The sequence below is a fragment of the Poromitra crassiceps genome (genome assembly GCF_964638095.1).
Source record: "Poromitra crassiceps genome assembly, chromosome: 13".
Lineage (NCBI taxonomy): Eukaryota > Metazoa > Chordata > Actinopteri > Beryciformes > Melamphaidae > Poromitra > Poromitra crassiceps.
The window spans coordinates 35899496-35927063 of NC_139644.1; the positions used below are offsets into that span (position 1 = coordinate 35899496).

Genomic DNA, 27568 nt, shown 5'->3' on the forward strand with positions numbered 1-27568 from the left:
AGCTTTGCTGTGTATCTGCTGCTCTCCTGTGTATCTGCTGCTCTGCTGTGTATCTGCTGCTCTCCTGTGTATCTGCTGTTCTCCTGTGTATCTGCTGCTCTCCTGTGTATCTGCTGCTCTCCTGTGTATCTGCTGCTCTGCTGTGTATCTGCTGCTCTCCTGTGTATCTGCTGCTCTCCTGTGTATCTGCTGCTCTGCTGTGTATCTGCTGCTCTGCTGTTCCACCCCGAAGACGAATGACTGCTGTACAAATGCAGGCGTGATGTTGTAGGATGCATGAGGGGCTTCTAATGGATTCCCAAACTACCTAAACTAAACTATAGCAAACTACAGTACATCCTTGTCTCTGTCTCATTGTCTCACACACTGTCAGTCCCAGTAGATCCTAACTTCCCCCGTTTGCCGTGTGTGTTCCCCTAGGAGAGACTTTGAGCTCAACAACATGAACTCGAAGCTGGAGGACGAGCAGTCACTCAGCACCATGCTCAGCCGCAAGCTCAAAGAGCACCAGGTGAGGAGGAGTCAGTCAGCAGGGGGCAGTGCAGCGGAAGAACCAGAATCAACGGCCTTTAAAGCAGTGATTTTCCATTAAAGGCATAGAGTCTACGACTAAACACGACACACCAGCTGTTTTCACTAGATTGTTCCTCTGTGAATCCCTGAAATCAGCTAGCTAGGAGTCACTCGCCAGTAAGTCACTGTGGTTGTTCGTGAGATTGCTAGCGAGTCCTCACTTATGTGTTAAAGTATTGCTAGATAAGTGTGAGTATGGTTGTTTTCCTGTCTTCCTGTCTGCTCTCTCTGACACATTAGCCCCGCCCCCTCTTGTCATCCCTTGCAGGGCCGCATTGAGGAGCTGGAGGAGGAGCTTGAGGCTGAACGCGCCATGAGAGCTAAGGTACATATCTGGAACTGTTTGAATCCACATTTTCAGCTGGACCGCAAATCTAGTACACATTTGAGATGTTTGTTTTTTTTAATCTGAGAAAACGTCTCCGTTACACAGCCAGAGGGCAACTGGAGCAGAAATAGGGTCCAAGAACACAAATGTGGATTCACATCCTCCTGACAAATATACATACAGGAGGGATATTATTAATTGTAGTTACAGATTTAAATGATTCTACAAGCCTCCCCTTCTGTTCTCCGATAGGTGGAGAAACAGAGGGCGGAGCTGTCACGAGATCTGGAGGACCTCAGTGATAGGCTGGAAGAAGCGGGAGGAGCCACCGTCGCCCAGGTGAGTTTGACTGACAGCTGTCCATCAATCAGAGGCTATAGCATTGTATTATCCTTGGCCATTTTGTGTTGTTTTAGCAGTGGGAGACCGTAGACAGTAAAAGAGATGGATGGAGTGCGTGTGATGTCACCGATTGGTTTATGGATTCTAGTTTGGCGTTTTTGGCCGCTGCCATCTTGGTTTCCGCACAGCTCGTGAGTGAGACCGGGCACAGAGCCGGAGCGCTGCCTGCTAATGATCGCTGAGTGATCGGTCACTGGACAGGCGACCTGTCAATCACGCCCCAAAATATTACCTCAGATGGTCTTTGAACCCTCCACGACTGTTCCCTCTCCCTGACGCCCAGATCGAGCAGAACAGGAAGCGTGAGACGGATCTGCTGAAGCTGCGGCGAGAGCTGGAGGAGGCGGCGCTGCAGTCGGAGGCCACGGCGGCCGCGCACAGGAAGAAGCACACCGACTCCACGGCCGAGCTGGGCGAGCAGCTGGAGAACCTCACCAGGCTCAAGGTCAAACTGGAGAAGGACAAGCTGAGCATGAGGGCCGAGATCGAAGATCTCAATGCCTCCATGGAGGCCACGCAGAAGGCTAAGGTACACCAGGGAGGTGGAGGAGTGTGTGTGTGAATTAATGAATTAATGAATTAAGTATTTATTTGTCTGTTAGGAAAATTGTTCTGTACATCATCGTCTGTGGTAAAAAGCATGAACAAAACATCAACAGTAAGACAACAACAAGACAACAACAAGCATTGGCGACACCACTATCACATCACAAGACAGAAGACATGAGAGGAGTAGGAGGTTGTGGGTATCAGAGCCTGTTAATTAGTCCAATAGATGTAGGGATGAATGTTTTGTTTGTCCTTGTTGTTCTGTGGAATGGCGTTCAAAACCTACGTCCTGAAGGGACTAGTGTGTGTGTGTGTGTGTGTGTGTGTGTGTGTGTGTGTGTGTGTGTGTGTGTGTGTGTGTGTGTAACAGATGAAGGTTCTTACATGCCTAACTACTTCTGCACTACTGTGTGTGTGTGTGTGTGTGTGTGTGTGTGTGTGTGTGTGTGTGTGTGTGCGTGGGTGTGTGTGTGTGTGTGTGTGTGTGTGTGTGTCTGTGTGTGTGTGTGTCTGTGTGTGTGTGTGTGTGTGTGTGTGTGTGTGTGTGTGTGTGTGTGTGTGTGTGTGTGTAGATGAATGCTGATGTCCATGTCCATAAACTGGAGGACAACCTGGCAGAGGCCAACGCTCGCCTGGCTGAGATGGAGCGCAATCAGACGGAGCTTAACACCAACAAAATCCGCCTGAGTGGTAGGAGCGAACGCATACACACACACGCGCACACACACGCACGCACACACACACGCATGCACGCGCACACACACACACACACACGCACGCACACGCACACACACACACACACACACACACACACACACACACACACACACACACATACATGCACGAGCGCGCTCTGAGCCCATTCTTCTTGCAATATTCTGGTTCTGTCTTGTCTATTTATTAACCCTGTGAGCCTATTTGTTATTAGCGCCCTATAAATAGACCTGATTTGGTGTATGTGTGTGTGTGTGTGCGTGTGTGCGTGTGTGTGTGTGTGTGTGTGTGTGTGTGCGTGTGTGTGTGTGTGTGTGTGTGTGTGTGTGTGTGTGTGCATGTGTGTGCGTGTGTGTGCGTGTGTGTGTGTATGTGTGTGTGTGTGTGTGTGTGTGTGTGTGTGTGTGTGTGTGTGTGTGTGTGTGTGTGTAGCGGAGAACGGGGAGCTGATCAGGGAGTTGGAGGAGACACAGAGTAAGCTGACCCAGGTGACCCGGCTGAAGGCCTCGCTCACCTCCCAGATCGATGAGCTAAAGAGGCAGGTGGACGAGGAGAGCAAGGTAAACCCCCCCCCCCCCCCCCACACACACACACACAGGTGGACGAGGAGAGCAAGGTAAACCCCCCCCCCCCCCCCCCCCCCCCACACACACACACACAGGTGGACGGGGAGAGCAAGGTACCCCCCCCCCCCCCACACACACACAGGTGGACGGGGAGAGCAAGGTGGATCTGCTACAACACACACTTTTTTTTGTCGTCAGTCCATCAATGTCCTCCAGGTTTCAGTACGGTGGCCGTGAAGTGCAAATCACAATGGCAAATAGGAAAACGCAACAACAAATCACAATGACAAATAAAACACAACAAAATGCTCATCAAATTAAGAAAACAGAAAACATGACAACAAATCGAAAATCACAACGGCGAAACCACAACCACAAAGCAGAAAAATTAACTTCTACCAGAAAAGGTACCCAGCTCAACTTTTTTGAAAGTGTTTTCCTATTTTCCGTTGTGATTTGCACTTCATGGCCACCATGATACTTCTGCAATCCCATGTATTTATACAAATGAAATGACATAGCTGACCTCTCTCTCTCTCTCCAGGCCCGTGGCACAGCGGTGGTGGGCCTGGCTAACGCGCGGCACGACCTGGCCCTGTTGAAGGAGCAGGTTGAGGAAGAGTCGGAGTCGCGCTCGGAGCTGCAGCGCCTCGTCTCCAAGCTCAACGCCGACGTCACCTCCTGGAGGAGCAAGTACGAGACGGACGCCATCCAGCGGACAGAGGAGCTCGAGGAGACCAAGTAGGTCAACTGTGAATATGGAAGAAACCAAGATAGGGTCGGCGCTCTGTCTAGTGCAAAATATATTGTACCTCTGCTGTCTTTGTCTGTGCATTATGTGGTCACTCAGAACACACAATACGTCAAAGCTGAGCCAAAAGTATTATGTTGTTGATTGAGGATAATCCTACTGATGCTGGTGGAAAAACTCGAATTTGGTCATATCTTTTTCAGTTATCATGAGAAAAAAGTGATTTGTTTATGAAATCCCACAGTTGTCTTGACTCCTTCACCTTCTCTCTCTTTCCTTCTCTCTCTTTCTCTCTCTCCTTCTCTCTTTCTCCTTCTCTCTCTCTCCTCTCCTTGTCTCTTCCAGGCGTAAACTTGCGGTGCGTCTCCAGGAGGCTGAGGAAGCAGCGGAGGTGGCCCAGGCCAGAGCTGCCAGCCTGGAGAAGGTCAAGCAGAGGCTGGCAGGAGAAGTGGAGGACCTCACCATCGATCTGGAGAAGGTACACACACTAGGGGTGTCCCCAAAAAGCATATTCATGCGAGAATCACGATTCTTACAAAGAATTGATTCCAAAATCTTTTTTTAAGAGCATTTTTATTTTTTTGTATTACTTGAACTTATTTTTCTTGAAGACACTAAGAATAGTAAGATGTTTTATTTGTACAATTTTAGCATAAATAAATGTTACCTTTTGTCTTAGGTTTGCCTTTGTGTGTACATTATTGCAATCAGTAGATTGCAAAATGTAAATGTAAAATGTTGTGTAATGTTATGTAAAAACTACATAATCTTGTACACGGTATTCTGATTTCATGCCATAATTTGCTACACTGCCTTTCTCAGTGGGCTGGAGTATATTCAGAAATCCCCCTACGTACTGAATCGATAACCGATTTAGAATCGAGAATCGTTTTGAATCGAGAATCGATCTTGAATTGAATCGTGACCCCAGGAATCAAAATCCAATCGAATTGTGAATTACCCAAAGATTCACCCCCCCCTAATACAGAGGTTCAGAACCCTTTTTGAGTCGCGACCCCCAAAAAACTTTAGGCTGGGGTTTGTGACCCCCCCCCTCCCAACACTGCCCAACCCAACCAGTCTCGCTGGAGGAGACGTCTTTAGTGCACACACACATTCACACACTTTCACTCACACAGTTTATATCTAGTTTATATAGCTTTATATATAATACATTCATTGGTATGGGAGATTTCATCATTATGGGAGGGGGAAAAAAATCATTTTAATTCTTTTTACTTTTTTGACAATCATCCCACGACCCCCCAAAATAATCTTGCAAGTTGACTGTTTTGTCTGGATGTGTTGAACCAGTCGAACGCGGCGGCGGCGGCTCTGGATAAGAAGCAGCGGGTGTTCGACAAGCTGGTGGCCGAGTGGAGCCAGAAGAACGAGGAGCTGCAGCTGGAGCTGGACAACAGCCAGAAGGAGAGCCGCTCCTACATGACGGAGCTGTACAAGCTGAAGACGGCCTACGAGGAGAGCCTGGACCACGTGGAGACCGTCCGCAAGGAGAACAAGACCCTCTCAGGTGAGCACACGCAGACGCGCCACTTGGTCCTACAGGTACCGTTCGTACAGTTCATGAGGAGAAGAATCTGGAGCAGCGGCCACGACAAGAAGATTCCCTCAGAAAGACAGATATATTATATATTGTGACAGGGACTGGTGTTTTGGTAACAAGTAGGCCAAGCTCTCTCTCTCTCTCTTTTTTTTTTTTTTTTTTTTTTACAGATTACCTTAAGCTTTCAAATGATGTGTCAATGTGTCACTGACATCTGAAAATACTTAAAATGAAGAAGGTAATGCATATTTGAATTTTGGCAGTCCTCTAAAAGCGACATTCCGAGAAGATCGCCATGAAAGTTGGTGGACTTGGTTTGCCCTTAACAAGCTTAGTTTGCTAACAAATGACAAGTATTTAGCAATACTAAAACTATTGTTATAATATGAGTGCGTTCTTGGTTCGTCAACATCTAGGGGGAAAAAGTGAAAACCTTTATCTTGATTTGTGCAATTTCACAGTTGTGTACTTCACCAGACCGTGTCACATAGGCATATTTCCATTTTCTTGATGGCATTTCTGCTTTTTCTGTTTCATTGGACAACCGCAGCACAGAGGATATAGCGGTATAGAGAAGGGAGGAGAAGAGATGATATGATATGCAACAGGGGCCTCGAGCTGGATTCTAATTCGCATCACGAGCACATTGGTATAAACCAGCTTTCCCCCGTTTCTTTGACTAAGTGCCGTCTCTCTCGTCACAGAGGAGATCAGGGAGTTGGTGGACCAGCTCGGGGAAGGAGGCCGCAGCTTCCACGAGATGCAGAAGGCCAAGAAGAAACTGGAGGTGGAGAAGGAGGAGTTCCAGATGGCTATGGAGGAGGCTGAAGCTTCACTGGAGGTACCATACAGAAGCTCCTCTGGGAGCACTTTTGTGAAAACGGTTTTCTAGGCATGGGATGATTGCAGGAAAGGATGAATGCCTGAAACATTTTGGAAAAGCAATGAAAGATTGTGTTCAGTGTCAGGTTTGACTGCTGCTGGAAATATGACATAATGGAATCCTCATTGACAAGTGATGGATTTGATCAGAAAAGGTTGTCGTAACCTCAAAGGCACACTTCACCCCACAATCAAAAGTACATATTTTTCCTCTTGTTTTGGTGCGAGTTGCCGAGTTTTGGAGATATCGGCCTTAGAGATGTCTGCCTTCTCTCAAATACAATGGAAGTGGATGGCACTCGGCTTGTGTTGCTCAAAGTGCCAACAAAATACATTTGAAAAACTCAACAGCAAATTCCCTTTCCAGAAATCATGAGCCAGTTACTCAAGATAATCCACAGACATTGTTGTGAGCAGTTTCATGTAGGAACTATTTTCTTCTGACCAAACTACACCCGCTACCTGCGAGCTAGCTGCTGACCTTATTAGCAGTTTCATCTCGGATGTGTGTGTGTGTGTGTGTGTGTGTGTGTGTGTGCGTGCGTGCGTGCGTGCGTGCGCGTGCGTGCGCGTGCGTGCGTGCGCGTGCGTGCGTGTGTGTGCATGCGTGTGTCTCTCTCAGGTGGAGGAAGGTAAACTGGTACGTGTGCAGCTGGAGCTGGCTCAGGTCAAGGCCGACATCGACCGCAGGATCCATGAGAAGGAGGAGGAGTTTGAGGTCACCAGGTTAGAAAATACACTTTGAACTCATATTTTCTCATAGTTGTACTGATAGATCCTGATTGTCCACAAAGAGGAAATGTGTATCTGTGCCACCACCAGCGTGTCATATAACCAACCGCTCAAAGGTTCTGTTGTTTGTGTTGTGTAGAAAGAACCACGCGCGGGCAGTGGAGTCGCTGCAGGCCAGCTTGGAGGCGGAGGCCAAAGGTCGCTCCGAGGCCCTGAGGATGAAGAAGAAGATGGAGGGAGACCTGAACGAGATGGAGGTCCAGCTGGAGCACGCCAACAGGAACAACGCCGAGCTGGTCAAAACCCTCAAGAAGCTGCAGCAGCAGATCAAAGTAGGAGCCTAAAGCATTCTGCTGCTAACCTTGGCCGCTGGATTCTCTCACGGGAGCCTTATGAGATTGCGCCCCCATCTGGCAGCGTCAGGTTATTCTGCTGCAGCCGTCACACAATTCCCTCTGTTTACTATAAGCTGCTTCCTTACAAATAATATGCACAGATTTCTTTTCCACCTAATTTCAGAGAACATTGAGTCTCTCTCTTATCATGATGGCCCACAGATGACAGATGCAGACATAAAATATAATGCTTTTCAAAATTCACTGGGCAAAATAAGAAAACGACTTCAACTTAGGTAAAACATGACATCATGTTATTTATGTAAAATTTTCTTTCAAACAAAACTGTAAGATTGATCCTACAGGCTTGGATGATGCTCTCCCTGAGAGCATTTGGCCATAATTAAAGCGTCATTTTATCGGCCTGTTCATTTCGGGTCGATGCCAATATTTCATTTTAAAGCCTTTATCGGCCGATACCGATCACGTGCACTTTCATCAACACAAAACAGAATGTCACCAGCATGCTGTCTTACATTAGAAATTCTGAGTTATTTTCTTCTTGGATTTCTATACTTCATTCTTATCATCTCTTTTTCTCTTGCCTTTGCCCTGGTGTCCTCCTCCTCCTCCTCCTCCTCCTCCTCCAGGATCTGCAGGTGGAGATGGATGAGGAGGTGCGCATGTACGAGGAGCTGAGGGAGCAGTACAGCTTGCAGGAGCGGCGCCTCAGCCTGGTGCTGGGCGAGCTGGACGAGCTGAGGGGAGGCCTGGAGGCGTCCGAGAGGGCCCGCAAGCTGCTCGAGCAGGAGATGGTGGACATCACCGAGAGGCACAACGACATCAGCATGCAGGTCTCGCAGCACAGAGGCACACACACACACTCACACATGCAAAACACACGCATGAGGCGCGCACACACACACAGACACGTGTGTGTGTGTGTGTGTGTGTGTGTGTGTGTGTGTGTGTGTGAGTGAGTGAGTGAGTGAGTGAGTGTGTGTGTGTGTGTGTGTGTGTGTGTGTGTGTGTGTGTGTGTGTGTGAGTGTGTGTGTGTGTGTGTGTGTGAGTGCGTGTGCGCCTCATGCATGTGTTTTGCATGTTAACATTCAACATCAAGAGTTCATTAAAGTGGTACGGTGATTTCAATTTTATTCTCTTTGGTGACACCTATGGCGATGAGCGGTAATTGCAGCTGAGATCCAAACAGTCTTGCATTATGTTTAGTTAGGCAGTTTGTTCCGCCTTAGTAACCAGTAACCATGGTAACCGCCCCCTATGCTCGCAGAGAGCAGAAAAAAAGGAGTTTGTTATCCTACTTCACACAAGAGTTGTCAGGAACCTACAGTAACGTTAGCAGGAGGAGTCTATTGCGTTAGCTCCGCCCACCCTGTGAACCTACAGAGTGAGTATATTGTGTTAGCTCCACCCACCCACCCTCTCTGGGGTGTCTCCACAGACACTCGGTTCATAGATGCCGCAATACTGAAAATGCAAAGGCTTTCATCAATGGGGCTATGCTATAGGCTCAATCACCATTGTTGTAACTCACTATCAGGTACCGTAGATAGGGACTTAACAGACATTTATTTACATGAACATCTTTGAGATTATCACTTTTGTTGTTGTTGTTGTTATTATTTTATATTTCTCTCTCTCCAGAACTCCAGTCTGACTATCCTGAAGAGGAAGTTGGAGGGGGACCTCGCCCGACTGTCCAGTGAGAACGAGGAGCTCATCTCAGAGTTTCGCTCCGCTGATGAGAGAGCGAAGAAGGCTGTGATTGATGTGAGTGAAATTTTTAAAAAACGTTCAGCGTCGAGGACAACAAAAATGTTTTAGTCAAGAGTCATAAAGAATGGCACATTATTTTGAATCCCAACAAGTATAAAAAGCTTTGACATGCTTGAAAATGTTTTGATATAAGTGTACACAAGGAACAGGTCATGATGCGTTCAGTTCAAGTCCTTGCCAGGCGCACAGTTCCGCTGTGCTTAAACTTTTTTGGAGTCAAATTTGCGTATGCTGTTGATATTCAAAATTAAGTGTGTGAGTGTGTGTGTGTGTGTGTGTGTGTGTGTCCAGGCAACACGACTGTGCGAGGAGCTTCGGCAGGAGCAGGACAGGAGCTCCCACCTGGAGAAGGTGAAGAGGAACCAGGAGCAGAACCTCAGGGACCTCACGCTGAAGCTGGAGGAGGCCGAGCAGCAGGCTCTGAAGGCTGGCAAACGCACCATCCAGAAACTGGAGACCCAGGTGAGGACTTCAAGCATCCACGTGTCCCCAGACCCCAGACCTTCAGCATGCGGGCGCGCACACACACACACACACACACACACACACACACACACACACACACACACACACACACACACACACACACACACACACACACACACACACACACACACACAGTGCTGATTCCTCTCATCCATCCCAGATCAAGGAGCTGGAGAACGAGCTGGACAAGGAGCAGAAGCGCCACGTGGAGACGGTGAAGAACCTCCGCAAGGGAGAGCGGCGCCTCAAGGAGCTGGTCTTCCAGACAGAGGAGGACCACAAGACCAACCAGCGCATGCAGGAGCTGGTGGAGAAGCTCCAGAACAAGCTCAAGTGCTACAAACGGCAGATCGAGGAGGCTGTGAGTAGGACATGGCAGATGAGAGAGATGGTTAAAGGAAACAAAACGTTGCTGCTGTCATAACTAAACAGCTCCAATTTGGGTACTTTTATTATTAAATGATACTTTAATTGCGGGCATAGGCCCATTAACTCCTTTAAGACGAATCAATTCCACTAAAAATCGAATGTTGGAGATCGAGTTTTGTGACGAGTCATTTGAATGCCAAAGCGAGGCTGACCTGTGATCTCTGTGTCGCTGTAGGAGGAGCAGGCCAACTGCAGTCTGTCGAAATTCAGGAAGTCGGTGCACGACCTGGATGACGCAGAGGAGCGCGCCGACAATGCGGAGATGGCCCTGAACAAACTGAGGACCAGGAACCGAGCTTCCACCACCAAGGGCTTCACCTCGGTGGAGATCGTCCAGGTCACCAAGCCCTCCAGGGGAGGCCAGGACGAGTAGAAGACACACACACACAAGCACGCGCACGCACCCCACTAGCAGGTAGGCAATTTGCACACACGCACGCACGCACACACACACACACACACACACGCGCACGCGCACACACACACACACACGCGCGCGCACACACACACACACGCGCACACACACACACGCACACACACACACGCACGCACGCACGCACACGCACACGCACACACACACACACACACACACACACACACACACCTACACAAAGATAAGCATATGACACAAAAAGCAATGAAACAGAAGAGTAAAGTGTGTTCTTCTTAACTCATTCAGTGCCAGCCACTTTTGGAGAACGGATGCTCCCAGTGCCAGAGTTTTCAGAGCGTTTTCAGTGATTTCTCGAGGCCCACAGAATATTGTGTGATATTACTATGTAAACACCGAACACGCACAAGAACGAGCTGGCTCTATTGTATCATCAGCAAAAAAAAGTTTATTGATACCATTTTCCGTTCTTTAGTTATGAGCCGGAGAAGATAGGTTGTTTTCAGCGTTTTCAGGCTTTTCAAATTATTAGCTGAGATAATCCGCCTTTTGTGAAATGCAGCATTTCAAGCACATTCACTGAGTCTGAAGATAATATTTTCTGATGTAGTGACGTAGTTGTTGTGTGATGCCCTGCGTGCACCACCCCCCTCCCCCCCTCCCCCCGTAAACTCCTCCCCACACTGCACACAGCCTCACGCAACCATTATATTTTCGGATTGCTGCGTTTGTGTGCTGCTGTCGGCTCTCAGCGCCACAGCAGGGAAGAGCCAACCCGGATTGCTGAATGGTTTGGCGTCAGGGGCTGCTTTCCTGTCTGCTAATCGGGTGGAGAAACTATACAGACAGACAGACAGACAGACAGGGACAGAGGGGCTCAGTTGTGAGCGCGGATTGACTCCTGTTCGGAGCCAATGTCAGCTCCCGCGACAGAGCAAATGGCTCTGGGAGCATGCATCGGGTTGTCTTTGATCCACGGCTTTTAGGCTGTTTCTCGGACCTGTCTCTAATCTGGACTGCACCGAGCAAGCACTGTCGCCACCTAATGAGTCCGTAAAATAGGTTATACACCTCCAATAGCTACTATAGTTGTACAGGAGCTGCGGAAGGCTTTGATCGACGTCCCACCGTCAAAAAACGCATTGGACGTCGAAGGACGTCCGTGGCATTCTACGTCACTATTTAATTGGACGTCGAAGGACGTCCATGGCATTCAATGAGTTAAACATCCAATTCAAGCACTTTTCAGGGCCAATAGGCTCATTTCACAGGTGGTAAAGCAGGAAGTAATGAAAGTAAGTAAAGAATCAAAAAGAGGTCATGTGTGTGAACCATGTGCTGAACACATTAAGTAAAAGCGGGGAAAAATCTAAGAACTTCAATTTCTATCCTTGCACAAAATATATAAATTCAAGCACTTTCAATGAACCATGTCTATCTTCAAAAACTTTCCAGGCCTTGATTTCCACCCATGAAATTCACAAACTTTTATGGATTTCAAGGACCCGTGGGAACCCTGAAAAAGAAGAAATTATTATTATTTTTATGATTATTTTCAATTTTTTATTTTAAATATTTTAGAACAATATACGTACGTACAGGACAAACGAACAGGCTCAGACACAGGAAAAGAAAAGTAAAGAAAGAAAGAGGGCAAAAACAAACAAACCAACAAAAACCAACAAACATCATGGACATACATTACAACATTACAAGGTGTTTCAAAAAGAAGAAATGATTATTACTCACAGTCTGTTTCTTTTTGTCCCGACAGAGTGACACACACCCATTCGTCCCTTCCAGAGGACACTTGACTGAGGGACGACGAGCTCACACGCCCCTGAGAAAGTCTTAAAAAGCCCCAGACAGAACTCTTAACCCCCCCCTTTAGAAAGTCTTAAATAAGTCTTAAACATCACCAATAGTCTTAATCCTGTGTAGGAAGTCACATATTTAAAGTAGACTTTAGCCTGCACGCTATGTAGTATAATGTTGCTGTTAGTACGCCTAGAATAATAGCAAAGTGTCATATCTCTGTGTGTGTTCTATCAGGAATACACCTGTGTGTGTTCTATCAGGAATACACCTGTGTGTGTTCTATCAGGAATACACCTGTGTCTGTTCTATCAGGTATACACCTGTGTCTGTTCTATCAGGAATACACCTGTGTCTGTTCTTGTTTGTATCTCAGTGTTAGAAGAAGAAATATGTTCTCATGGTGGTGTAAAGTGCTTTGGGCACATGTATCCACCATATTGTCTGTGTGTATGTGTGTGTTTGTCCAGAAGTGTTGGTGTGTGTGTGTGTGTGTGTATCGTGTCTTCCCTGTGTTAGTGTCTCTACACCGGGGGGAGGGATGAGCGGGTGAAGCTGTGTTCTCACGTCAACGACAGAGAGCCCACCTGTGTGTGTCGCTCCTGTGTGTGTGTTAACAGTGTGCGTGCCCTGCCTGCCTGCTGCCAAGTCTTAATAAATCACAAGCAAGTCACACCGAGTCCCCAAGTCATTATTATCAGTGTTCATGGACAAGAGATCACTTCCGTCTGAAACAGGAGACCTGCAGATGAACCCATTTAGCGGTGTATTGAAAATCATATCAACGGTGTACACATGCAGGCAATTATAGACAATGTATGAATGTACACATACTGTATACGAGGGATCAGCCAAACAGCATTTTTGTAAACAAACGGCATCACTGGGTGGAATTTAATTAACGGCAATGGGACCCTATGGACCCTGCAGCTTGAGCGTCTCACCCTAACCGACTATGCTGTTTACATTTTAAAAACTGCGACAGTTCACACAACTTTAACACGACATGCATATTACTGCTGCGGGGTTCCACATTTCCGGGGGATTTGCGGGGATTGTGATGTCACGCTGATTCGTCCTATACAGTAAACGTTACTTTGGATACACTTCCTCATTAAGTGAATGGGAAGGTATGTTCAAACTTTTGACCGGGACATACATGCATCTACAATAAACACAACAGAATTATACAACCTTATTCCTTTGAATTGACACTAGCGATAACACATTAAAGTTTGAGAGCTGTGCAAAATCTTGAGTTCTAGTTATATATACTGTATATAAATGGTGTGATAAAGTGGCTTATTTTAACACAGTACATCATAAAATGAATACCATGACCAAAATGTTACCGTAAGTTTGACACCCTCCGACTCATGTTGATCTCAGCATAACTTCCTATTTCAGCTTTTGGTTGTAGCTTGGTTTTGTCATCATATGAAATAGGGCTTTTCATATGAAGTGCTGCTTCATTTTCACCAAAGATATGGCAATACCCCTTATGGCTATACATGCGACACATACATTAATTTCCTACCTAGGGTATTCTATTAATTTCCTTGAGATTATGGTAGAATTAAATCTAGTATAGTCATGGGACATCATCTACCTGAGTGTAAATGTTGCCCTTGAAGCCTGGAGAATGAAACAGCCATGCAAATGGTGAATATTAATAACCCTACTGTCATTGACCCAACACGTTCCTTTATGAAGGTCAGCGGGATGCCACAGAGTAACAAGAACAAAATAGACCCATCTCATACATCAACATGGATTTTATTTTCATTTTAGTTTCAGATGAACGTTTCACATTTTTATACAAAATCATTAGAAAATGCCTGACACTCCAAAGTCCCACGACTAGTCCTTCTTTATAGCGACTTCCGCCTCACACACCAAAGGATCATGGGGGAATCATGCAGCGTTCTGGAGCAGGTTGATGGCGCTCAGCCCGAGCTCCACAACCACCAAATTAAAAACCCATGGTTCCTTCAAAACGGCCAACCATTCACTATCCCAGAGTTTCTCTAAAAACTTGAATCCGTGATCATAACCTGACAATACGGTACAGCGAGAAGATAATCTTGCCACATCTAGTAATGTACAGAGAAGAGGAGAGATTCTGACCCGATTATCCTGTCAAGTGTCGTCAATGTATGGACACAGTACCACGTCAACAACACCATGCATGTTTTCTTACGCATGACACATCGGTTACGATTGGTTACGGAGATTAAAAAAAGAAGAAAATGAAAGAAAAATAATCAGTAATATCAGTTTCTCAAATCAACCAATGGCTGCAGGCCTCAGGGTGGAGAGCGGGCGGAAAGGTCCACTGAGCCTCCGTTTTGATTGGGTAAAAAGTGAGCGGGAAGGGGGGGGGGGGGTTGGGGGGGCGAGTGTAGGCAAATTTCTAAACGTTTTGCTAATGTACATGCCCGGCACACACACACACACACACAATTGATGTCTCAGCAAACGCACAAACACACTCGTACTCGCAAACACCTCTGCCTCATGCCAAAAGCTTCTCCAACATTCTTTTGAAGGTGAAATTGAGAGGAAACTTTAGATGACACTTTCTCCTCGTAGGAAAGTGTGCGATGAAGAGAGGGTCAAAACAGAAATGGTACGCACCCTATATTAAGACCCGCCTACTGAAAACACATTGTATTGAGCCAATGAGAGGAAATCAGCCTGTTAAACAGAAGCCAGCATGGCCATGGGGCAGAGAGGCACTTACACATTCGTCGTCACTTTCGTCGAACACAGTGCGTGCGGAGTGGACACACGGCTACTTTTTTTTTCTGATGGGACGTCCAACACTCACACTCACACACTCGCTCTATTTCACATTGGAGCATGTGTTTTTTTTTCGGTTGGCACATGTACATGCAAAGCTTCAGTTGTGCCCGCACGGGCAAACTGAGGGGGAGGGAGCGAGAGGCGGTACGGAGGAGGGGAGGGAGAAAAATATAGACATGTATGTGAACAGACAAACGCACAGGTAGGCTGACGGGCTTCTTGAACGCTTGAGTGTTTTAAAATACACCCCCGTCTTTACTCCTGCCCCTCCCCCCCCTTGTGTCACGTGTTCATAGCAGCACCAGAGGAGCCCTCTGATAGGTGGGTGCGGCCGTCCGTCAGTCCGTCTCCAGGATGAGTGGCGGCTGCTCGTTCTCTTCCTCCAGGCGCAGGTCGTTGAGGTCGTCCTCCAAGCCCGCCCCTCCCACCGCGCCCTGCTCCTCACAGTAACCTAGGAGACAGAGTTCAAGGGTCAACAAATCGCATTGACGGATGCAAACTGACAACGACAAACTGTCATTGAGTGGAAGTTTGAAATTCTGACAGCAATCGGCCAAGTCATATCGCTACTGATATACCAGCTAAGCTGATCGCTTAGCAGCTAACGTTAGCCACCTCACAGGTAGCATTTGAGTAGGGTCCAAGAGTGTTCTGTAATCTTGTGCAATTATGATTGCATAGGTTCAGCATCTGGTAAGAAAGTTTTATCAGTTATCTGCAACATATAAAGTATGTTTGTTTGCTGGCTAATGAGCTAGCTGGCTGGCTAATAACATCAAAGAGTATAGAAGAGAAGAGACAAAACTCTCGTGCTTTTTTGACAACAGCGCTGCTGCAATTTTGCCCTGAAAACGCCTCCTTGCGCCAATGGGACAACAGCACAGAACCACGACAGCCAATCAGAGGCAAAGTAGGGTGGGTCTTGCTAAGAAATGTGGTGCTCCCAATGTTGCAATGGAACAACCTATTATCCTTCAGTTCTTATCAATGCAAGTTCTTTAATAACTTAAAGGGATAGGCCAACTTTTTGGGAGATGCGCCTATTTGCCCATACATAATCAAGATAAACAATGCTGTTGTCGTCACTCTCTGTGCATTATGCTGTGAGGTACAGCCGTTCAGTTAGTTACATTCACAAATTAATTTGAGTAAACGGTACAACCGTTCCAAGTCACCAAAAACACACATTCTAACAGTGCCAAAAAGCTCTATGTACAATACATGTTGTCACTCATGTACTCACCACAACATGAAATAATAATCCATGAAACGGCCATCTTCGCAGTAAATCCACACACCCATGCACACACCAAGATCTGACAAAGATTAACCAAACTAAGCAAGAGTAACTCAAGTTACTTCCTCGTTTGCCATGAGGCGCTGTACAGCGCATGCGCTGTGTGCAGTGCCTCATGGCAAACGAGGAAGTAACATCGGTTATCCTCTGTTAGTTCGGTTACTCTTTGTCTGTCTCAAGCACCGCACCACGGGGGACAGAGCCTTTGCCATCGCTGCCCCAACCCTCTGGAACTCTCTGCCCCTCAACATCAGAAACTCAGACTCACTCACCTCCTTCAAAACCCAACTCAAATCCCACCTCTTCAAAACAGCCTACAATATCTGACTTCTACCTCTAACCACCATTCCATCTCTGCAATCTATTGATTTGTATTTGTTTTGTATCTGTATTTGTCCTTGTTATTTAGTTTGTTGTATTATGTACTGATTCTATGTATTGTAAAGCGTCTTTGAGTTACCCAGAAAAGCACTATATAAAACGTATGTATTATTATTATTACTCCACACAAATTAGTGTAAGGTACCTGTAGTGACAGCAGCACTGTATGTTTGGGCCACGAGCGGGCGACCATGTGACCCCTGCTCCAGGATCTCATTGGACGGCTCGGTGGTACCGTCTAACCTGAGGACAGTGACAATAGAGATTCAATATATGTGTCGTCTCAGAATACAGAGTGCATGCCTCAGATTCTCTCTGCATTTCCTTTGTGTGTGTGTGTGTGTGTGTGTGTGTGTGTGTGTTACCTGTGTTGTTTCATGAGTGTGCATTCCCCTCCCTCTTGAGGATCCAGGTTGTATAGATACAGGTAGCCGTCAGCCGCTGCTACTAACAACCTGGGAATCTTCTGGATCCTAATTCATAACAATGAAAACACATTCACAAAGATATATTATTATTTGTTATATTATACTTTACATGCAAAAAAAAGAAAAGAAAAAAAGGATATAGAATCCACAAAGTATTTAAATGCTTTCATAATGAGGCTTGTAATGACTGAGCATTTAGCCAGCAGAGCTCAGCTGACTTTTGTTATGCAACTATTAAAAGTCCCTGGGCATCTTTTCTACTTCCTGAAAAGCTTCTACACTTGCTGTTCTTAACAGTGATGCCTTATTGCCTTTCACTTTTACCAGAAGCTGCAACAGCAGTTAGTTTGAATGAATAGAACTGGATAGTTAGCATGAGCAGCAGCAGCAGTTAGTTTGAATGAATAGGACTGATAGTTAGCTGTTAGCATGAGCAGCAGCAGCAGTTAGTTTGAATGAATAGAACTGATAGTTAGCTGTAGCATTAGCAGCAGCAGTTAGTTTGAATGAATAGAACTGATAGTTAGCTGTTAGCATGAGCAGCAGCAGCAGTTAGTTTGAATGAATATAACTGATAGTTAGCTGTTAGCATGAGCAGCAGCAGCAGCAGTTAGTTTGAATGAATATAACTGGATAGTTAGCATGAGCAGCAGCAGTTAGTTTGAATGAATATAACTGATAGTTAGCTGTTAGCATGAGCAGCAGCAGCAGTTAGTTTGATTGAATATAACTGATAGTTAGCTGTTAGCATGAGCAGCAGCAGCAGCAGTTAGTTTGAATTAATATAACTGATAGTTAGCTGTTAGCTGTTAACATGAGCAGCAGCAGTTAGTTTGAATGAATAGAACTGGATAGTTAGCATGAGCAGCAGCAGCAGTTAGTTTGAATGAATAGAACTGATAGTTAGCTGTTAGCATGAGCAGCACCAGCAGTTAGCTGTTAGCATGAGCAGCAGCAGCAGTTAGTTTGAATGAATAGAACTGATAGTTAGCTGTTAGCATAAGCAGCAACAGCAGTTAGTTTGAATGAATATAACTGATAGTTAGCTGTTAGCATGAGCAGCAAGAGCAGTTAGTTTGAACGAATATAACTGGATAGTTAGCATGAGCAGCAGCAGCAGCAGTTAGTTTGAATGAATAGAACTGATAGTTAGCTGTTAGCATGAGCAGCAGTTAGTTTGAATGAATAGAACTGATAGTTAGCTGTTAGCATGAGCAGCAGCAGCAGTTAGTTTGAATGAATAGAACTGGATAGTTAGCATGAGCAGCAGCAGCAGTTAGTTTGAATGAATAGAACTGATAGTTAGCTTTTAGCATGAGCAGCAGCAGCAGTTAGTTTGAATGAATATAACTGATAGTTAGCCGTTGGCATGAGCAGCAACAGCAGTTAGTTTGAACGAATAGAACTGATAGTTAGCATGAGCAGCAGCAGCAGTTATTTTGAATGAATATAACTGGATAGTTGGTATGAGCAGCAGCGGCAGTTAGTTTGAATGAATATAACTGGATAGTTACTGTTAGCATGAGCAGAAGCAAGAGCGCTGCCTAACTTCATCACCAGAAAATCCAAGGAGAAAAACGTCACAGTACTCAACTGGGCACACTGATTGATTGACAGGTGATCTCATGGCACCCCTGTTGGTGTGCCATGTCATGAAGTAAATTGAATGTGCACCGTAGAGCTGGAACAATTAGACTAATCAATTAGTTGTCAACTATTAAATTAATCGCTAACTATTTTGATAATCGATAATCCATTTGAGTAATTTTTTAAGGGGGGAAAAAAGCAAAAAATTATCTGATTCCAGCTTCTTCTTACATGTGAATATTTTCTGGTTTCTTTCCTCCTCTATGACAGTAAAGTCAATATATTTGGGCTATGGACAAAACAAGTCATCTTGGACTTTTGGAAACACTGAGCGACATTCTTCACCAGTTTCTGACATTTTAGACCTGACAAATAATCAAGAAGATAATCGACAGGTTAATGGACAATAAAAATAATCATTCATTGCAGCCCTAGTGCAACATGTGTGAGCAGTGTGCATGTACAGATGTGTGAGCAGTGTGCATGTACAGATGTATGAGCAGTGTGCATGTACAGATGTATGAGCAGTGTGCATGTACAGATGTGTGAGCAGTGTGCATGTACAGATGTGTGAGCAGTGTGCATGTACAGATGTGTGAGCAGTGTGCATGTACAGATGTGTGAGCAGTGTGCATGTACAGATGTGTGAGCAGTGTGCATGTACAGATGTGTGAGCAGTGTGCATGTACAGATGTGTGAGCAGTGTGCATGTACAGATGTGTGAGCAGTGTGCATGTACAGATGTGTGAGCAGTGTGCATGTACAGATGTGTGAGCAGTGTGCATGTACAGATGTATGAGCAGTGTGCATGTACAGATGTGTGAGCAGTGTGCATGTACAGATGTATGAGCAGTGTGCATGTACAGATGTATGAGCAGTGTGCATGTACAGATGTGTGAGCAGTGTGCATGTACAGATGTGTGAGCAGTGTGCATGTACAGATGTGTGAGCAGTGTGTATGTACAGATGTGTGAGCAGTGCGCATGTACAGATGTGTGAGCAGTGTGCATGTACAGATGTGTGAGCAGTGTGCATGTACAGATGTGTGTGTGAGCAGTGTGCATGTACAGATGTGTGAGCAGTGTGCATGTACAGATGTGTGTGTGAGCAGTGTGCATGTACAGATGTGTGCGCTCACAGGGCTAAGGCGCAGATGTTCTTGTGTGCACAGAAGGGCAGTCGCACGGTGGCAAAGGCTCGCCCCTGGGTGAACATCTCTGTGACCTGAGCCGGCAGGTAACTGGTGGATGCCATGAGGACCTTTCCCAGGTACCCTCCCCATGTGGTGGGCTCCTCCGCTGGCCTACACACACACACACACACACACACACACACACGCGCACACACACACAATATACTGTACAGTATATATATATGAGAAGCCTTTGTTTCTCAGAAGCCTTGGAGGCTATCTGGTGGCATGAGGAGGAGGTAGGAAGGTACGTACACATACTTCTCCTTCTGCGTCTCTAGTTTGAAAATGTGGACCGTCTCCGTGTTGCTGGAGGCCGACAGGTACAGGCCTTCCATACTGAACGCCAACGAACAGATGGTCACACACCTGCCATAACGAGCACATAAACACACGTGTACACTGGTCAGTCTATAGGCAGAATCACACCTGCCATAACGAGCACATAAACACACGTGTACACTGGTCAGTCTATAGGCAGAATCACACCTGCCATAACGAGTACATAAACACATGTGTACCGTAATTTCCGCACTATAAGCCGCACCGGAGTATAAGCCGCAGCAGCAAAATTGCCTGTTTGTTACATATATAAGCCGCACCGGACTATAAGCCGCAGGTGTTTTAATGTTTTTTTTTTTTTTTTTTTTTAATTGTGTTTTAATGTTTAATTACCATATGTAAGGGTTCATGCACAGAGGGGATTGTCGGGAAAGAGATGGCTGTTTGAGGAAGCTCCCATTTATTAACATTTCAACAAAACAACATAACACAACACCACCTGTGTTTTTTTTTACAGTGCACACAGTGTCCGCGGTGTGGTGAAAAGAGGGCAAGAGAGGAAATTAAAACAGAAGTGGATTTATAGTTAGAAAGAGTGCTAAAGAAGAGAGAATTTTTTTTTTTTTTTTCCCGAAAAAATCCATAGATAAGCCGCACCGTTATATAAGCCGCAGGGCCAAAAAACGGGGAAAAAGCCGCGGCTTATAGTCCGAAATTTACGGTACACTGGTCAGTCTATAGGCAGAATCACACCTGCCATAACGAGCACATAAACACACGTGTACACTGGTCAGTCTATAAGCAGTAGGGATGTTCATCAATTATCGAAAATCGATAATCGATCGTTAAGGATTGGAATCGATCCTGTGGCATTTGGATCGATTTTTTAATTATTAAAAAAAAAAAAAAAAAAAAAAATTTGGACTAGGTTTGGGTGGAATTCGTTCCTCCTCGCCCCACTCCATTGCACAGCCGACTAACGTGAGGTGGAGCTTCATATAGTCTCTAGTTTTCTGGCTGGGCACGGGCCTTTGTGCCAACAAAACTGTTTTAAACATGGGAAATTCACACCGGCATGCGCCGGGGACAGCAGTGTTGGAGAGGAGACACATTGAAATAAAGAGTTCATTGAGGAGAACGTGTTGTCTTTCGGATTTTCTGCCATAGGCATTCATTTTGTAAAAAAAAAAAAAAAAATATATATATATATATTGAAAATATTGAAAATTTTCTAAGTATTAATAAAATCGATGATCGATAATTGATCGTTAATATTCACCGATTATCGATTTTGGAAAATTTTCAAAATGAACATCCCTAATAGGCAGAATCACACCTGCCATAACGAGCACATAAACACACGTGTACACTGGTCAGTCTATAGGCAGAATCACACCCGCCATAACGAGCACATAAACACACGTGTACACTGGTCAGTCTAAAGGGCAGAATCACACCTGCCATAACGAGCACATAAACAGACGTGTACACTGGTCAGTCTATAGGCAGAATCACACCTGCCATAACGAGCACATAAACACACGTGTACACTGGTCAGTCTATAGGCAGAATCAGACTCAAGAGATGAAGGCTAGTCCGTTACAGTGAAAGATGTCATCAGAAGCAGATGAGTCATCTTCAAACACTCGCTACCTCTTGACTCCTCGTCGAAACTCGAAGAGCTTCTGTCCCTCTGGGATGGAGAAGACCCGGATCACAGTGCCCTGAGAAGAGGGGACAGACACGAGAGACACACAGCAGAGAAGGAGGCAGTGAGACACGAGAGACACACAACAGAGAAGGAGGCAGTGAGACACGAGAGACACACAACAGAGAAGGAGGCAGTGAGACACGAGAGACACACAGCAGAGAAGGAGGCAGTGAGACACAGCAGAGAAGGAGGCAGTGAGACACGAGAGACACACAGCAGAGAAGGAGGCAGTGAGACACGAGAGACACACAACAGAGAAGGAGGCAGTGAGACACGAGAGACACACAACAGAGAAGGAGGCAGTGAGACACGAGAGACACACAGCAGAGAAGGAGGCAGTGAGACACACGAGACACACAGCAGAGAAGGAGGCAGTGAGACACGAGAGACACACAACAGAGAAGGAGGCAGTGAGACACGAAGAGGAAGCGACAACAGAAACGCCTGTTCGCAGAGGCACAAAACACAAAAAACATCCAGAAATACACCCTGTTCAATTAAAACCACAAACGAAGCATCCACATGAACAACAGACAGGTGTATCTGCCCTACATGAACAACAGACAGATGTTAACTGCCCTACCTTCTCAACAGACAGGTGTAACTGCCCTACCTTCTCCGAGGCTGTGGCCAGCTTGGTTCCACTAGCATCAAAAGCCAGAGCAGCTAGGGGGCTGTCATGAGCTGGGATCATGTTAGCCGCACGCTGGAAACAAAGACACACGAGCGCAGTGTTACACACAGTCACTGACCAATACACACTTATTAGAGACAAATGACTTGTTACACACAGTCACTGACCTGTCTGTCTGTTGTCAGTCATGCTGTCTATATGTTAATAGAACTGTCTGTTGTTGTCAGTCATGCTGTCTATATGTTAATAGAACTGTCTGTTGTTGTCAGTCATGCTGTCTATATGTTTATAGAACATATAGTGCAACATGTGTTGCACTTTAAACTGCTGCTCTAGACTGTTCTTATGTTTTTATTTGTCTTATTTGTTTTTATGTATGTACTTTGTATTACGCTTTTCTGCAACCCAAATTGCCTTTTTGGGACACTTAATAAATCTTGAATCTTGAACTGACTGTTGTCAGTCATGCTGTCTATATGTTAATAGAACTGCCTGTTGTTGTCAGTCATGCTGTCTATATGTTTATAGAACGGCCTGTTGTTGTCAGCCATGCTGTCTATATGTTTATAGAACTGCAACAGTTCCAATATACATTTTAAGCATTTATAGTTTATGCTCTTATACAATAAGTGAAACTTCAAAATAAGCGTCAATGATTAGATGTGCAACATTACAACAAAGCAATAGCCAGGAACACACAATTCAAAGTCACAGCACCTCGACCACATGAAGTAAAAACGCTTCTGGGTAGAGAATGGTTATGTATGATGGAGAAGTGGTGTGTAAAGAAAGAAGAGTTCAAGAGAAAAGGCGCAAAGGATTTATTTCAAGACAAGCTCATATTAGAGCAAGTTGAGGAGAAGGATATAGTAGTGGAGAATAGTGTGTGTGTGTGTGTGTGTGTGTGTGTGTTGACCTACCAGGTTGACTGTGTCGAACACTTGGACCTCTCCTATCGTAGCACTGCCTGGATACGCCAGGTAACAGTTGTCATTACTGATGGAAAGGGCACACAATCCTGCAGAGCGTGCATACATGCATACACACACACACACACACACACACACACACACACACAGTCAGACGAAGGTGGATAAGATACAATACAAAAGAACCATATTTATCTGAACTTCAGAAATCCAAAATTACTTTTTAACCAAACAGAAATATTGAATCAAATATGTGGCGATCTAATTAATTGGGCACCAATCAGATTTCTGTTGCTTTTCTCATAAGAAATAGAAGCGTTTCAGAAGTCGACTGAGGAAACGTGAGGGAAAATCAAATCCATGGCTCTTGAACACATGCACATTTCGAATTATGCGTAACCGTTTCACCAGTATTTCAATGTATTTTAGCCCTGATCCACTCGAAACCACCTCTATACCGAGGGCCTTGAGGGAGGCTCTGCCTTAAATGGTGGGCATGCAGGTTTTAGATGATGTTGTCAAGCTGTCAAGTGTCACAGATGCCACGTTGACCATCAACGCTCGCCATTGTTCAGCGTCACCTGACGGGTTGGGCGGGGTCTCTCTGATGGTGTGCAGCACTTTCATGTCGCGGATGTTGTGGATGTACAGTGACTCCTCCAGACACACGATCAGCCTCTGCAGAGGGAACACCACGCAGCATCCACGTCATCGCTATCTCAGGTCAGCACAACACAATTCAACCACGCCACTGGAACACCCATGCATGTTTCGGAGTTGGACAGAGAGACAGACAGAGACAGCTGCTGTGTGCGCCACGTCCCCCCCCCCTTACCTGTCTGTTGAGTTTGACGGCCAGTATGGTGTTGGAGTACGAGTAGTTGCAGATCTCGGTTCCCTTCTTGAAATGACAGACTTTGAGCTTCCTGGGGGCCTTCAGGCTGACGATGGCCACCAAGCTGCTGGAGAAAAGGCGCTCCACAATACACACGTCCTCTGTGTCCGCTGTGGACACACACACACACACGCAGGCAGACACACACACAGACACACACACACACACGCACCGTTCCTTTGCTATATGTCATATGTCGCACTTGCTGCCTTCATGTGGGCTTGTGGGAATCATTTGGTTTCAAATAATTAAGGGTGTAAATGAAGGGGAGGGGAAGCACCACATATAATAACCACATACAGGCTGAATCATAAACAATAAAGTGACTGTGAATAAGCTCTTTGATCAACTTTCTATCGTACGATAAGAATGGTGCCTGTGTGTTCAGTATTTCTGTGGTTCTATGTGCCGTCATCACACTAGCTCATGGGTTTTTTACAGTGGGAGGCGGGCCGCCCCGGGGTAGTAGAGAATCTCGGGGTAGGCTCAGTGAATGGAGGTGTTTTTTTTTTCACATTTATATTAGTTATCAAAAGGAGATCACATAGAATAGATAAATAAACGTGTGTGATCTGGTTAAAGAGATCATTCAGAGATACAGCAGCTTTGCCGAATTTGATTGTTTTTCTCACTTTCCCAGTCAGAAACTAATAGATGCCTTCAGACTGAAGTACGTCAAACGGCAATTAGGGCTGGGCAATATAATCGATACGGCAATATATCGCAATATTTTATTTCCCGATACTGTATCGATACTTGGACGCCAAGTATCGCGATATTCATTTTTGTTTTTTTGTTTTGCAGGCCATGCCATGCCAGGCCTCTGCATCTGGTGATTCCCACCCCTAATCGATAACTGCATCGATATTTCCCACATCGATGCGTTCAGTAACACTCAACACTCAGTAGTTTTGACTAAATTTGTCCACTAACTTATCAGTATAAAGTGATGTACATATTATTACATTACCTGGGTGGTACACAGTGTGTTGTATCTTTAGCTCTATTATTTAATTTTGAGTAAATTCTGTAGAATATCGCAATATATCGTGATACAATCATATCGTGACCCAAGTATCGTGATGCGTATCGTACCGTGAGATCCTTGCCAATACCCAGCCCTAACGGCAATATCAGGCTATCGTGGCTCAATTGGTGTGTGTGTCATAATCATGATCCCAAAGGCATCCAGGAATTGAGCAAAAATAAGCAAGTCAAACTTGGGTGCCTTTTTCCAAGCTTTGTCTGAGGGGGAGGCGCCCACAGTGTCAGACTTTGAAAAGCCCTGCTCTAGCACACTGTGCATCTTGAGTGGATGGATGGAGCGAGTTCTAGATCAAGTGTATGTAGATCCATTGGGAGGTAGCTTGATGTGAGGACCAGTGTTAGTTCTGCATTAGCAAGGCACTCTTTATTAATATTTAAAGTACCTGCGAGGCTCTAATGCAGTGATTGTGGCCTGTCTTGGACATCATGCATTACATATGATTAGCCGATAACCTTACAGCACTTACAGACCAAGTATGGATGTACTCTTTGTACCCAGTCAGCCCACTGACGGAATGAGTAGGATGCAGACAGCAGGTATGGGGGTATTCATGAGGAAGGACAGGGCTTAGAGAGGCATACTCACTACATTCATAAATCTGCTCCAATTTGTCCACAGACGACAGGGAGAAAAATTTGTATCCCGATGTGGTGCCAACAGCTAAGGACCTATAGAAAAGATAGAAATAGACATGCTAACTGCATTTATCAATCAGAACTCCAGTAAGCTAGGACAGAGTTATACACAGCATCCAACATTGTTATTGATGTACATGGAATTCCTTTGGAAAGACACCACAGAGGGATCATTTAGCTGCAGACTTGATTCCAGTCCCTGTCTCTGACTCTCCTCGTTCACAGGATGTAGTCAGACTGTGAGAGTGGTCACACGACAGGGGATGTGTTGCAATGACATCAGGCCTCTGTGGTCTAGTTCTCCCAACTTTTTCCACATTAAGGACCCCTAAACTGACACAAATTAGACCACGGACACCCATTTGATAAGATCTTGTCCCAGGGTCCCACCTCTGATAAGATGTTTTATTATAGAAAGTGTATGAACCCCATGACCAAAATACAGTCATTCATTCTGTTACTTATGGATGGAATTATAGTGTGTGTGGGGGGAGTATTTCCCTTTTTACTGGGGACCCCCTAAAGCAGTGTTTCCCAAAGACTGGTTGGGGACGCACAGGTGGGTCGCAGGAGAACCCCACTTTGAGAACCACTGGTCCAGGCCAGGGCAGTCACAAGCAGACTTAGCGAAATGTCCTTTAAAACCATGGCTACATATTCACCAAACCAAAACATTATGGGAATAGGGTGTTCTGTTAAAAACAGTAACCCAGCTGCCGTCACAACTCTCATAGCGTTAGCAATGATAGTTAACGTTAGGCGGCAACCAAAAATAAAGCACGCTACGTTAGCTACACACATCTACCGTTAGATTACCGTATTAATCATCATAACTAGCTTCACTTCAGAAAGCGTACACGTTACATCATGATACCTGTGTGAACGTTAATAACGGCCAAAGTTAGCCCACACAACACCATGCTGGTACCGCTAGCTAGTAGCAAGGCTGTTGACGGCGGGGAATCAAGTGTGTCCGTTTCAATTAACTTAACGTTAGCTACGTAATGTTAGCGGCCGTAGTTCTCTTAAATCTGTGGAGCCACCTCCCAACTAGTTGACATCTAGCTCAATCACCCGTGAGGGGCCCAAATGATAATCCACACATAGCAAGCTAACGTCAGCTAGCTTGACAGCATCATAGGCCGTCCGATCCCTGTTCACTCCCCGGCCTCCTTACGTGTTGTCCTGGTTAAAGTTGGCGAAGAGGAGCTGGCTTCCGCCAGCACCCCCGCTTTGACTAGCCAGGTTCATGGGCTCGGCACCATCGATATATCAATCTTCAGTAGAAATAGCAGCAGTTGGCCTGAAATTTGCACTGTGGTTAAAGGCAGAGAGGTGGCTTCACGAAGCCATCACTTTCCCCAGCCTTGTTGTAGTAGTGATTGTTGTTGTTTTTCAGAAGGGCTGTTGCTGCCTCTTCCTACGCATGCTC

General features: G+C 45.6%; 2 protein-coding genes across 3 annotated transcripts in view; one reads left to right on the forward strand and one right to left on the reverse strand.

The window, feature by feature from the left end:
• The window catches only part of LOC310787732 (myosin-16-like), a gene marked incomplete at both ends in the record, with an annotated part of 33122 nt that extends 22643 nt beyond the window's left edge, over positions 1–10479 (forward strand). Inside the window, 17 exons of the mRNA XM_083649221.1 lie at positions 421–511; positions 842–898; positions 1154–1240; positions 1587–1832; positions 2425–2542; positions 2999–3126; positions 3677–3873; positions 4229–4361; positions 5198–5414; positions 6152–6288; positions 6952–7055; positions 7201–7393; positions 8047–8250; positions 9060–9185; positions 9483–9653; positions 9838–10038; positions 10282–10479. Of these exons, the coding sequence (XP_083505347.1) occupies positions 421–511; positions 842–898; positions 1154–1240; positions 1587–1832; positions 2425–2542; positions 2999–3126; positions 3677–3873; positions 4229–4361; positions 5198–5414; positions 6152–6288; positions 6952–7055; positions 7201–7393; positions 8047–8250; positions 9060–9185; positions 9483–9653; positions 9838–10038; positions 10282–10479 (2608 nt within the window). The remainder of the gene's footprint in view (positions 1–420; positions 512–841; positions 899–1153; positions 1241–1586; positions 1833–2424; positions 2543–2998; positions 3127–3676; positions 3874–4228; positions 4362–5197; positions 5415–6151; positions 6289–6951; positions 7056–7200; positions 7394–8046; positions 8251–9059; positions 9186–9482; positions 9654–9837; positions 10039–10281) is intronic.
• A 3603-nt stretch (positions 10480–14082) lies between these two features.
• On the reverse strand, positions 14083–27511 carry wipi2 (WD repeat domain, phosphoinositide interacting 2). 2 transcript variants are annotated; one of them, XM_083648666.1, is made up of 12 exons: positions 27314–27511; positions 26087–26169; positions 24394–24563; positions 24140–24236; positions 23550–23647; positions 22609–22701; positions 21938–22008; positions 20264–20371; positions 19949–20113; positions 17161–17268; positions 16941–17038; positions 14083–15568 (listed from the first exon to the last, which is right to left on the reverse strand). In XM_083648666.1, exons 1-12 carry the CDS (start codon positions 27385–27387, stop codon positions 15456–15458), a joined length of 1278 nt encoding a protein of 425 aa, XP_083504792.1. In that variant the 5' UTR covers positions 27388–27511; the 3' UTR covers positions 14083–15455. The 2 variants fall into 2 exon arrangements, with proteins under 2 accessions (XP_083504792.1, XP_083504791.1); XM_083648665.1 differs by having other exon boundaries at positions 20258–20371.
• Positions 27512–27568: the final 57 nt, after the last annotated feature.